Source organism: Eptatretus burgeri, chromosome 12 (genome assembly GCF_056783735.1).
Source record: "Eptatretus burgeri isolate ZD-2024b chromosome 12, Ebu_testis_v1, whole genome shotgun sequence".
NCBI lineage: Eukaryota > Metazoa > Chordata > Myxini > Myxiniformes > Myxinidae > Eptatretus > Eptatretus burgeri.
In genome coordinates this window covers 51,160,073-51,173,816 of record NC_140972.1, presented here as the reverse complement: position 1 = coordinate 51,173,816, position 13,744 = coordinate 51,160,073, and the positions used below count along the sequence as shown (strand labels likewise).

At 43.5% G+C, this 13,744-nt stretch overlaps 1 protein-coding gene across 4 annotated transcripts in view; it reads right to left on the bottom strand.

The window, feature by feature from the left end:
- Positions 1-13,744, bottom strand: part of LOC147015600 (dual oxidase 1-like) — a 171,816-nt gene that overhangs the window by 4,434 nt on the left and 153,638 nt on the right. For 2 of the 4 annotated variants that reach the window (XM_085850496.1, XM_085850499.1), the window contains 2 exons: positions 13,237-13,365; positions 7,619-8,343 (listed from right to left, as the gene is read on the bottom strand). In XM_085850496.1, the coding sequence (XP_085706622.1) occupies positions 8,221-8,343; positions 13,237-13,365 (252 nt within the window). In that variant the 3' untranslated portion in view covers positions 7,619-8,220. Of the gene's footprint in view, positions 1-7,618; positions 8,344-13,236; positions 13,366-13,744 lie in introns of those variants that run through there. The other 2 variants (XM_085850497.1, XM_085850498.1) reach the window with 2 other exon arrangements.

The window sequence follows — 13,744 nt, the reverse complement described above, 5'->3', positions numbered from 1 at the left end:
ACCATGCATGTCTGAGAAATGGTTGGGGACACTTGTGATCCAAAATGGCTGCCAGTTGGCCATCTTGGATCTGATCTCGAAAAAAAATGACATGCCTCTGTAAGAAAGCCACATTCATTATCTTTTTGCCAAGTTTGAACAACATCGGTTAATGCATATCCGAGAAATGGTTGAGGACGTGTTCGACATCAGGTTTTTTTACAACAAAAATGGCCACCAGTCGGCCATCTTTGATCGCATCGTGAAACAAAATGATGTGCATATATTCTGGTGGCACGTGCTTACAGTCACCAGAAGTTAAAAGTAGAGTAAAAACTTGGCTTTTTAAACCCCTGTGTGATGTGTTTGATCTTTTACTGTAATTTGGTTCCAATGTGTTTCTGTAACTTTCAATGATGGAATTTGTTTGAAAAACAAGGATCACAAAGCAAGGTCAGTATAGAGGTACAATTTGCCTGTTTTATTAACTTTGCCAACAAAATCCTGTGAGGCAAGTTTACCCACAACATGTTTGATATCATTGTTAGAGGAGAATCCAAATCTATGAAATGGTTGATTAAAAAAAATGAAAATTCAGACATCGTGCTTCTTTAAAACTGAGACAGACTGCAAGTCAGAGTGCTTCTTTAAAACTGCATCAAGACTCCTAATAAAGTATTAATACAGTCGTATTGTTGTGGGCTGGGGTTCGGCAGCGATAAATGACCACGAGGTGGAGCAGTGGAGTCGTCTCCCACCAAACACTTGGAATTTAGGTCGTGACTCTCGGACAACTCCGAAAGGTCACGGGTTGCAAAAAGGACCGTGGTCGCCAATATTTCGACAGCGGGAGGTAGGGTCCACTTGTCTAATTCCAATTTACCAAAGTACTCACGCCGTCCAACTACCGGAGAAACCACACCCTCGGCCGACTTTGTCCGAATCGAGTCGCCATCACCGACTTGGACCCGGCGTAACCGAGCGGGAGTCACCAAAGCCGCACCGGACCAAATGAACAATTTACGGCACGAACGGCTTTACTATTATTCAATACGCACCTTGCGAGGCCAATGGAGGAAAGCACAAAAACGAGCTGGTATATTTAACAGGGGTTTATTTTACAAAAAATAATCCGGGAGGGAAGCACACAAAGAGCAGAGTTATCCGAATAAGAAATGTAATGCACAAAGAACGAAAACATTTAACAGCTCTACTTAACAGACTGGGCCCACGGACACACATACACACCCAAAAATAAACTGGACCCCGTGGGTCAATTTCGGTCCTCAGCTGGGCCGGAGTACCTGTCCCGCCTCGTGCGGTCTATTCGAGCTTGTCCGGTGGCGGGACTCGAACCCACCGCCAACAACGCCGCACCAAGCTCCGGAGACCAAGAACAGCACCACGGACGCCAGCCAGCACGGCCGCAGACGAAACAAATCGTCACCGGACTGCAGACCCTCCGCAGTCGCCACGAAGACACCGGTCTGCCAAAAAACACCCCGCTCCTCACGACCACTCTGCAGTCGCCACGATCACTCTCCAGAACCCTCGTCGACCAAGCCAATCACCCCCAATGACTGCTCACCACTCCACTTATCCTTCCCCTCCCCCACGGGTCGAGGGAAAACGCTCTGAGGTACTCGCCTCCGGATTGGACGAGGGGTTGGCGGACGACTCGTGGTCACCTCCCGACTAGCTGGGGCGTGCCTGTCATGCTCGCCCTTCGCTCATTGGCTGGAGGAAACGGTCCATGCCCTTTCTTGGAGCGAAGCCTCGGCCCGAAGCGATGGAGGCTCCACCCACGCCCTCAGCCAAAAACACGTGGGCAATGGCGACCGGTGGAGCGAGGTGACGGTCCGCTGTCGTTGTTGATGTAGTAGTAGTTATCAAAGCGTCAAACAACTAGACATCAAACTAAACAACAACTAACAACGTCAAAGACACACCTAAATTATATACTACTAGAGAGGTACCCATGCTATGCACGGGTGAGAGCCCTACGTGTCAGAAAAAAATGTTTTGAGAAATCTTATGAACACTTCCACCCACGTTAGGACACGTGCAAGGACCCCAAAAGCTGCACAAAAAATTTGGCCAGTTTGGTCCCAAAACTTGGAGCAAGAATGTGTAAAATCAATGTAATTTTAATGATGAAGATTACGTTGATAACAATGACGATGGTGAAGGTGTTGGCTGGGGAGGAGGGATTGGCTCTTATGTGCTATGATGATGATGAAGGAAATTGGTTATTACAGAAAAATAGCAAAAAGTCTCGAGCGAACGTCGTGTGATGTTGACGGAAAAGTCCATGCACGAATAATGCCGAACCCCCTCATTTGTCCACATGCGGACAATTTAATTCACTGCAAAACTTATTGATAGACTGGATTCCTTGTCTTTTTTTACATCTTCGGGAGAAAGATTGGTGTGGTGTGGATGTCAACACAAAATTTCAAATATATTGAGATATTACCGAACCAGGGAATGTTACCGAACCAGGCACTTGTGGGAAATGGCCAAACTGCTAATGTCAAACTCGTTGATGTGTTCACAATGTCAAACTCGTTGATGTGTTTACATGCAGAGAGGGAGCAGCTTCGTATGTGTAGAAACTCAAAATCGTCATTGCATTGAGAAATTTCTGAAATCTCCCACCCACCTTTGGACATTCACTGGGACCCCAAAAGGTTCTCCAGAAAGTTTGGCAGGATTATTCCCAAAACTGAGGGAGTAGTTCAGGGATGGACAGACAGACACTCCTGCATTACTTTACAGATGCAGCAACAATCACACAGTCGTGGCCAAAAATATTGGCACCTTTGCACTTTTTTCAAATAACTCACAATTTTCCCCAAAAATAAGTTGAAATTGACAAAAGTATTTTGTCTCCATAATTCTTTATTTCACTGTTAATATTACAAAACCTTCGTTTTTGATTCAGAACTTAACATATCCTTTTAAATCAGAAAATAAAAAGAAATGGCATTGATAAAATTATGAACACCCAAGACGTAATATTTGGTAGCACACACAGCCTTTGGACAAAATAACTGCAGTCAAGCGATTCCTGAAGCCATGAATGAGCTTCCTCCACCTCTCTATTGACAGTGTGCCCCACTCTTCGTGTGCAAACTGCTCCAGTTCTCCCAGATTTGAAGGGTCCCTTCTCCCAACTGCTGTTTTCAGATCTTCCCACAGGTGTTCAATGGGATTTAGATCTGGACTCTGCTGGCCACTTCAGAACAGTCCAGTATTTTGTCTTCAACCATTCCTGGGTCCTTTTTAAGTGTGTTTGGGGTCATTGTCCTGCTGCAAGACGCATGACCTTCGATGGAGACCCAGCTTTCTGACACTTGGTTGAACATTGCGTTCCAAAATGTCTTGGTAATCTCCTGATATCATGATGCCATGCACACATTCAAGGCATCCATTTCCAGAGACAGCACAGCAACCCCAAAACATCACTGAACCTCCTCCATGTTTGACTGTAGGGAAGGTGTTCTTTTCTTTGAAGACTTTATTTTGTTTTCTGTAAACCGAGAGATGATGTGCTTTACCAAAAAGCTCTAATTTGGTCTCATCTGTCCACAGGATATTCTCCCAGAAGGATTTTGGCTTGTTCAGGTGTGTTTTGGCAAACTCCAGTCGGGCTTCTTTCTCTCTTTCTCTTTCTCTTTCTCTTTCTCTTTCTCTTTCTCTTTCTCTTTCTCTTTCTCTCTCTCTCTCTCTGTCTCTGTCTCTGTCTCTGTCTCTGTCTCTCTCTCTCTCTCTCTCTCAACAGCGGGGTCCTCCTGGGTCTCCTACCACAAAATCCCCTTTCATTGAGTTGGCGACGGACGGTGCGAGTTGAAACTGTCGTACCTTGTGTCTGAAGGTCAGCTTGAATCCGTTTGGCAGTTCATCGAGGTGCTTTCTCCACCATTCGAACAATCCTTCGCTGCAATCCTCGATCAAGTTTTCTCTTGCAGCCACATCCAGGGAGGTTAGCTTCAGTGCCATGGGCCTTAAACTTCCTGATAATATTGCGTACGGTGGACACAGGAATATCAATGTTTCTGGAGATGGACTTGTAGCCTTGAGATTGTCCATGCTTGGCTACAATCTTGGGTCTGACCTCTTCAGACAATTCTCTGGTTGAATCTTTTTTTCTCCATGCTCTTTGCAGAACACACGAAACAGCTGAATGACTCCTTTTCTCTATTCAAACTGGTTGAATGAGTGATTTTTATATTGCAAAAATTAGTTTTTTATATTGTTTTATATTGCCAAAAAAAAAAAATCAATAAACAAAAATTAGTACAGTTTAAAAAGCAATTACAGTATGAAAAACAGTGAGGAATATCATCTTTTGAAATGAAAGGCCTTGATTGTTCATTTGCAACTTTATTTTCTGATGGTTTCTTGTACTTCTGGAAGTTATTCTTCCATTATCTTAATGGTGTTTGAGTGATTTGCACCTTGTGGTGCAGTCCTGATAGAAGTGCATGTTGGGACCATCCTGGTTTGTTATGACCATTATGAGATGCGGTGCAAGCAGAATGAAAGCAGGAAAGAAGAAAGTTAATTTGTTCATTTCTCAAATCAATTGTATTGCATTTTAATGTACATTTTCTCCAGTCAATTGTGTTTCAGTCCTGGTCTTGGCTATGGAGTCACTGCTCATTTAAGGAAGCCAGTTACAGGGAGGGGACCTTTTATCCGGTCACCCAACAACCGGAAAGACTGCATACGTTCTGCGGATGTCCATACCTTGTCCAAGGCTGCCCACAGGTTGTCTGCGGCAACCCAAACGTTGTCAGCGGCTTCGCAAATGTTATCTGCAGCCGCACATTGTCCACGGCCACCCATGCTTTGACTGCAGATGTCCATGCGTTCTCCACAGACGACCACGCATTGTCCTCAGCTACCCACATCTCTGTTCACGGCTGCCCATACCTTGTCCATGTCTGCATAATCGCTGTCCAAGGCCGACTATGCCTTGTTTGGGCACACCCACACCCCATCCATGGCCACCCACGCCATGTCCATGGCTGTGCACACATTGTCTGTGGACGCACATGCCTTGTCCGCAGATGACCATGTATTGTCTGTGGCTGCCCACACCTTGTTCGCAGCCATGTAATCGTTGTCTGTGTCTGAATGCACCTTTCCTATGGCCGCCCTCACCTTGTCCTCAGACTCCAACACGTTGTCCGCAAATGTCCATGCATTGTCCTCGGCGACACACACATTGTCCTCAGCTGCCCACACCGTCTGCCGCCACCTACGTCTTGTTCACTGTCACTCACACCTTGTCCACAGTCGCACATGTTCTATGTATTAGCTCTTACATGAGTCTTCACATGGAATACAAAAAAAAAAACTCAACGATACTGGCTCAAAAATAGGAGAGCAGTGACGAGGGACGCCAAGAGGGCCAACTATCGGCTGAACAAGCGGATAGATGATTGAGATGAAAGCAAGCAGCACGGAGATAAACTGTTCAGAGCAAGACGAAGCACGACATAGAATGCAAAACAAGCTATTGTGACTGCTGAGAGCACTGAATGCAAATGTCTCATGACTTTCCTTCTGGAGTAAGAACCAAAACTGCAGTCAATGAACAGTCACAATTCATCGATGGCTTTGGTGATGAGGGCAAGGGAGAAGTATGAAGTTACAATGAGTGCCTGCATGGGCCAATCAGCAACCACATGGGAAGAAACGAACTTTGGCCATTTCCAAAATTATTTAGCAGCCCGAAGCACTGTGCCACCAACCTCCATCAAATTATGATGAAATGGTTCAGCATGATGCCAATGGCACAGTAGTTTGCACACTATTTGCTGCTAAAGATGTTCATGCATCACAACCACAGATATGGCGGTGCACTTGATTCAACGTGTTTGCATCCCTTTTCATCGAGGAACACACCAGCGAGTGGATGTGCCTTTAAGGGTCACCATGTTTAAAACACCATCGATGATCATTTTATTGACCTCCTCAAAACCGTTTTGGCTTATGTGGGACTTAGTCAGAGTTGATGGACATGTTTACCGTTGAACAGGAGGCACAGAAGCTTGAGCTGCTCAAGTTCAAGGGCTCACGCATCAAGCGGCTACGCTTCATTGAAAGGTTCCACGAGAAAGTACACAAGCAGCCCTTTTTAGGTCATTTCCAATGACCTAATAATATTGGTGAGAGAAAGGGTAATATGGGTCCGTCCGTCCGTCCATTCACAATGAAGTTGAAGCGGGAGATCTGGTCATTAGTGATCCTGATAGAGGTTGATGAGACGTACACGATGGTCTGACTTTCAAGGTCACCGAAGGTCAAGGTCAAGGTCACGAGGCCTTTGAAGTTGCGAAAATGACGATTTTCAAATTCTATCTCCTCCGCCATTTCTCAAGCGATCTTGAATTTGATTGTGGCATATGCATCTATGGGACAATATATAAATTTTGATTGGGCCGGATTTTCGATATTCGCGTCACGTAACTTCAAAGTTGGCAAAAAATGCGAAAATGACGATTTCCATGCGAAAATGACGATTTTCAAATTATATCTCCTCCTACATTTCTCAAGCGATCTTGAATTTGATTGTAGCATATGAATCTACGGGACAATATCTAAATTAGGTCAGGACGGATATTCGATATTCGCTTTCGTTTTCGTGTCACGTGACTTCAAAGTTGACAAAAAATGCGAAAATGACGATTTTCAAAATCTATCTCCTCCTACATTTCTCAAACAATCTTGAATTTGATTGTGGCATATAAATCTATGGGAGAATATCTAAATTTGGTCGGGACGGATTTTCGATATTCGCTTTCCTTTTCGTGTCACGTGACTTCAAAGTTGGCAAAAAACGCGAAAATGACGATTTTCAAAATCTATCTCCTCCTACATTTCTCATGCGATCTTGAATTTGATTGTGGCATATGAATCTTTGGGACAATATCTAAATTTGGTCAGGCCGGATTTTCGAATTTCACTTTCGTTTTCGCGTCACATGACTTCAAACTTTGCAAAAACTGCCCTTCCTTCAGGAGGCTATATATTCTCTACTGGGCATGGTAAAAGTTAGTGAATGGTGTCATTGCATTGTAGTTGACCTTGTATATTATATTGATACATTTTCCACCGAAGGTGCAAAAGTTTCAAAACCCGAAATGTAAACGTCGGCATTTATTTTCAAAATACAATTTCGTGCACGCGCGCCAAAATCCCGAGTCATCTTTAACCAAACTGCGCAGTTCGAGCTGCGCAGTGGAGCTGCGCAGTAGAACTGCGCAATCGTCTTTGGTCATAACTGAACATTGAGAACTTGTGGTATTATTTCTCGCAGGGATGACCGTCACTCCCGCACGGGGGTAATTTTTTTAATGATGATTTATCAACTGCAAGTTGAAAAAAAAAAAGAGATGTTAACTGCCATTGGGAAGGGGTGCTGCTGATGAAAGGGGAGGTGCTGCCATGGAGCTAACACTCCCTAGGAAAAGTAAGTTCACCCTTCGTCAGCAAAAAACAATGTTGTCATACTCAAACTTATGCAAGTGTGTGATTGATATTCATTGTTGTGTAAAGAAGCTTCCTGGTAAGATTGTCTTCAATCATAAAATAAATTGGGACACAACAAAATGGATCACTTTCCAAGAATATTTGGCAAACTTTATTTGTTGCACAAAATGCATGCAATATTGAATAACCACACGTCTCTGCATGCTGCAGATTAATTTGCTAAACAATGTGTCCGAGTTAAAGCACAAAAAAGGAATATAAAGAATGTATGTCGGCAATCGTATCTATATTAGCCTCACATGCTCTTTTCAAAAGGCTGTTGAGTAATGCAGAATGGCTTAAAAATTTGTTCAAATGCTTATCAAGGAATATTTTAAATTCAAGACCCCTGTATGCCCACTTAAAATCATAATTAACTATCGAAATAAATTCAGCCTGAAAGAAAGTCTGCAATTGACATTTTGCAGATTCACACATCATCACTCAGCATTTTGCAGACTTTGAAGCCTTCAGAGAGTCATGCATAGTTGCTTGTAGAAAATTGCAGAATTGATGATTGGAACACTTCAAACTGAAATGAAAAGTTAGTGTGCTGACATGTCACAAAGAGCTATTGTTGCAACACATGCTTTAAGTTGGTCCGTTGCCGTGGTCGTGATAACTCCCATCCTCCCCCCATCATCTCCCACCCATGACAATTCACTGTTGTGTTAAGACCCACTGACCTTCATTGCACATTCAGAAGTTCTCATAATGGTGTTTAAAGTGTGCTCTGTCCTTGCGGTTGAGTTGCCTGCATGCTTCGTCAACCGTCTTCGTCATGGTGGGAGGTCCACAGCTAAACACACCCACTTTATTCACCTGAAAGTGACACCACACCCAGTCTACTCATCTGTAAACCAGACCACACCCACTTTATCTGGAAAGTCAGATCACTTGAACTGGACCCAAAATTAACATGAATTTTGAAAATGCACCCCATTACATGATATAATAATAAATGCATTGGATCAAAGCCACATTCTTGCAATCAAAATCGATGAACAGTCATGTAGATGATGAGAGAAGGCAACTTTAATGCAAGAATAAAGTGGGCTGAAAGGAAGTGTAGTGTCGTGTATTAATATGTAACTAGCAGGGGTACCTGGCATTGCAGGGGTACCCGGTGTTGCCGGGCAACGTCAGGTCCCTCTTCCCGCTCCATCCCTTCCCCTGCATCCTCCCACCCCACCACTCGAGGGACGAATTAATCGATATGGCTGAAATAATGACGCTATAGATGTTTATCCTCATCGCCATGTCATGAATTTGGGGTGTGTTCAGTTACCAAGTTTCGCGTAGAGTGCTTGCCAAGTGGCTGAAGCACTCAAGCAAGCACTCCGTTAGAAACCGTTGATAAGGAACGGCTGACTTGGCAAGCACTAGCCAGCTGCTTGCTAACAACACATCCACCCACAGACACAAACACAGCTTCATACATTAGATGAGGCGACAGTGAGACACCTCAAGTGAAACTGGCATGTTTGCATGATATTTCCTACTCTTGTTAATCTATTCTTCTTCTTCTCCCTCTCATACTAATCAGCAAATAAACTTTCTCTCCTCTATCATATCATTTTTTCCATGAGTTTTAGTATGTTAGAAAAAGGCTCCAATTATTAGTGCATTCATGCGATTGCAGACATCGCTGCGTGATGACGTCACGTGTAGGGACGTCTTTTTTCATACTTCGCACGGAAGCAAACATGGCATATTTTTGCTTGTAACAGTCATTGCAAATTCTGGTAAGCGACATGTCACTGTCTCACAGACAGAACCACAGACACAAACTCAGATTTATATATTACTAGTGCGGGCCCGTAGGTGCGTGCCAGTATGTGCAGCTTCGTTCCTTCGCTCTCGTAAACGACGACTGGATTGGGGCATTTTTTCAATTAGATCAGACCAACCGTATCATAAATGGCCATAACTTGGGAAACTCCTGGGAAACATACTCAGGTCCCCAGCGTCAATTGCGACATCATATCAAACGAAGAACAAGAAGAATTGTGATGCCTTCTCTCTCTTGCCCCTCTCTCTCGCCCCCCTCTCTCGCCCCCCTCTCTCTTGCTCCCTCTCTCCCCCCTAGTCTTGCCCCTCCTCTCTCCACCCTCTCTCTCACCCCCACTCTCACCCCCTCTCCCATCCCCCTCTCTCGCCCCCACTCTCACATCCCTCTCCCATCCCCCTCTCTTGCCCCTCTCTCACCCCTCCTCTCTCCCCCTCTCTTGAATTGACGCCCCTCTCCTCACCCCCTCTCCCTCCCCTCTTCTATCCTCTCTTGCCCCTCTCTCACCCCTCTCTCTCGCCCCCACTCCCATCCCCCTCTCTTGCCCCTCTCTTGAATTGACGCCCCCTCTCTCTCACCCCCCTCTCTCCCTCCCCTCTCTCACCCCCTCTCTCACCCCTCCTCTCTCGCCCCTCTCTCTGTAAATGTATTCACAAATGTCTACCAATCACAACAATTAATTCAAACCTTGGGAAAAAACAGCTTTCAAACCCTTGGGAAACAGCTCTTTCCCTTGGGAAAATTCAAACCTTGGGATTAATTAATAATTTGAACAATTAATTCAAACCTTGGGAAAAAAGTTTTCAAACCTTGCGAAACACTTGGGAAACAGCTGAAACGGATGAAGAACGATATCAAACCTTGAAAAGGCACATATTCAGGTCTCCAGCATCGATTGTGATGTCATACCAAATGAAGAAGAAGAAGAATTGTGACATCAATCGTGCATAAAACAAACAAACAAAAAAAAAAAACATTAATTGTGACGTCATTCGTGACGTCATAGCACCGTGTCTTGTCATTGGTTGACAGATCAATGGCCGTAACTTGGGAACCGCTTGTCCAATCAATATCAAACCTTGAAAAGGCACATACTCAGGTCCCCAGCGTCGATTGTGACGTCATACCAAACGAAGAAGAAGAATTGTGACGTCAATCATGCAAAAAATAAATAAATAAATAAACTGATTGTGACGTCATTTGTGATGTTATAGCACCATGTCCTGTCATTGGTTGATAGACGTTATTGGTCATTATTGGTTGACAGACAATATATAGGTCATTATTGGTTGACAGACATTGGTCATTGTATCACGTTATTCTTTTTATTACTGCCAATTATTGTGCTATTATTATTATTATTAATATTAATACTAGCGCATGCCCGTAGATGTGTGGCCGTACGTGCAAACCCTCCACCCCCCCCCCCCCGTAAAAAAACTCAAACCGCGTGCCAGAAACAAGAACCACATAAGCTGTTCCTTCGCTTTCACGTGCCCGTATGTGCGTGGTTGTACGTGCAAAAAAAAAAAAAAAAAAAAAAAAAAAAAAAAAAAAATATATATATATATATATATATATATATATATATATATATATATATACCCTTTAAAACTGCTTGCCAGAAACAACCACACAGGCCGTTCCTTCGCTCTCGAGTGGCCGTACGTGCGTGGCCGTAGGTACGTGTCCGTACGTGCATGGCCGTACGTGCATGGCCGTACGTGCGTGCCCATACGTGCGTGGCCGTACACACAAAAAAAAAAACTTTCAAACCGCGTGCCAGAAACAACAACCACACAGGCCGTTCCTTCGCTCTCGCGTGGCCGTACGTGCGTGGCCGTACATCAAAAAAAAACAACTTTCAAACAAACACACAGCCCATTCCTTCGCTCTCATAAACGACGACTGGATTGGGACATTGTATTTATCTATAAATGCGGATAAGAAATCGAGAAATTATTAGAATACAGTAAGTTATCACTATCCAAAAGTAATGCGTGACCGTACGGAATGTTCACATGCATTCCAGGAATTATCGCTTGTATTGAAGTAACAAATGCTGTGATACTTACACACAGAGTTAATTAAAATCAAGTTTACCTCCCTGTCTTTGCTTGCCATGACATTCGCTGCCATTTCTCATTGGCACTCCTACCCCACGGTAACCAAGGCACCGATCGGTCCCCATCGTAACCAGCACGGCACGTGACGTCATCGTCGGCCGGCCGTGCACCGGCCTATGCAGTCACGCCCATGCAGCAACGTGTCCTGTGATTGGTAACTAAAATGGCGCATCGGCCATGCCCACGCAGCACGTGTCCTGTCATTGGTTGGTAAATAAATGGCCATAACTTGGGAATCACTTGTCCGATTAATATCAAATCTTGAAAAGGCACATACTCAGGTCCCCAGCAATATACCTGGCAAGTTTCAATTGGATCGGACCAGTGGTTGTCGGGAAACAGCGGTCACAGACACACAGACACACAGACACACAGACACACAGACACACAGACACACAGACACACAGACACACAGACACACAGAAACACAGAAACACAGAAACACAGAAACACAGAAACACAGAAACACAGAAACACAGACACACAGACACACAGACACACAGACACACAGACACACAGACACACAGACACACAGACACACAGACACACAGACACACAGACACACAGACACACAGACACACAGACACACAGACACACAGACACACAGACACACACACACACACACACACACACACACACACACACACTGCTGGAATTATAGACAGATGAAATGAGGTCAATGAGATGACAAATGAAGGGGTTGAATGCATACTGCAGAGCAATGAGTCAGGAAACCCGTCGTTGTGAATCGTTTTTACCACCAAATTGAGATGTATTTCGTTGGCAAACATGTTGAGTGGAGCTGAATTCCTTAACACTTCCAAAGGCCACAGCGTTTTGACAACTGGAAACAAAAGAGAGTTGTGCACTTTTTTTGATAAATTATTTTTGGAAATTTTTTTCTTCAATAAATAAATAACAATAAAAATCGTCTCCATGTACATTGTACACACCTTTATCTCGTTAGCACCTCTTCATAAACAACATCGCTGAGGAAGCGGTGCTTCTTTGTTTCCTCGTCCAGGGCAATAATACGGAGGCTTTTAATGGCCAATTATTCAATTCGCGCCAACGTATTTTATTTTGCCTTTTCGCAAGGAAAAACACGAAGAGAAGAGAAGAGAAGAGAAGAGAAGAGAAGAGAAGAGAAGAGAAGAGAAGAGAAGAGAAGAGAAGAGAAAAAACCTGTAATGGCGAACGCGGCTGAGTTTCTCTTCACCATCGACCACGGCTACGCAGCAACGCTTCCTGTCATTGGTTAATAAAAACTGGCTGCAGCAACGGTTCCTGTCATTGGTTGGTAAACAAGTGGCCATAACTTGGGAAGCACTTGTCCGATTAATATCAAACCTTGATAAGGCACATCCTCAGGTCCCCAGCAATATACCTGGCAAGTTTCAATTAGATCGGACCAGCGGTTGTCGAGAAACGGCGGTCACACACACACACACACACACACACACACACACACACACACACACACACACACACACACACACACACACACACACACACACACACACACACACACACACACACACACACACACACACACACACACACACAGCTGGAATTATATATATATATATATATATATATATATATATATATATATATATATATATATATATATATATATATATATATATACATATATATATATATATATATATACATATATATATATATATATATATATATATATATATATATATATATATATATATATATATATATATATATATATATATATATATATATATGGCAGTGTCTTGGTGATTGTATCACTTTCTTGCTCACCTCTGGATGCTGGTTCTGCAGGGAGTTGAGAAATGGAATGAATTGAGGCCTGCCAAAGTGTGTGATCGACTGAAGGCCAGTAAATAGGCTGCGGCTTTGTTCCTTCTGGAAGTGCCGCTCAAAGATGTACTGATGAGCATTAAACATGCAAACACAAGTGTTAGACTCAGCAATGCACATCACAGTCTTCATCTCGTGATGCCATCATTTTTTATACACAACATAGAATTAACCAAACTTAGTTTAAACTTTGTAACATCTGCTGCAAAACTGTTTTTGATTACGCTCAAAGTCAAATAATTTTGTATTTTTATGCAAGACCTGAGAAATAGGCAAACCTGCTTTTATAGTCTTTCTGGGAACAAAAGACATCATGAAACTCGAGTTGGTTACCCCCCGCCCCCTTTTCCCCATGCATATTTAATTGAAATATGAGTGGGGATAGAGGGCAACCTTCTCTGAAGTATTAAAATATGAGAGAGGGAGAGATACACTGCTCACACGGTCA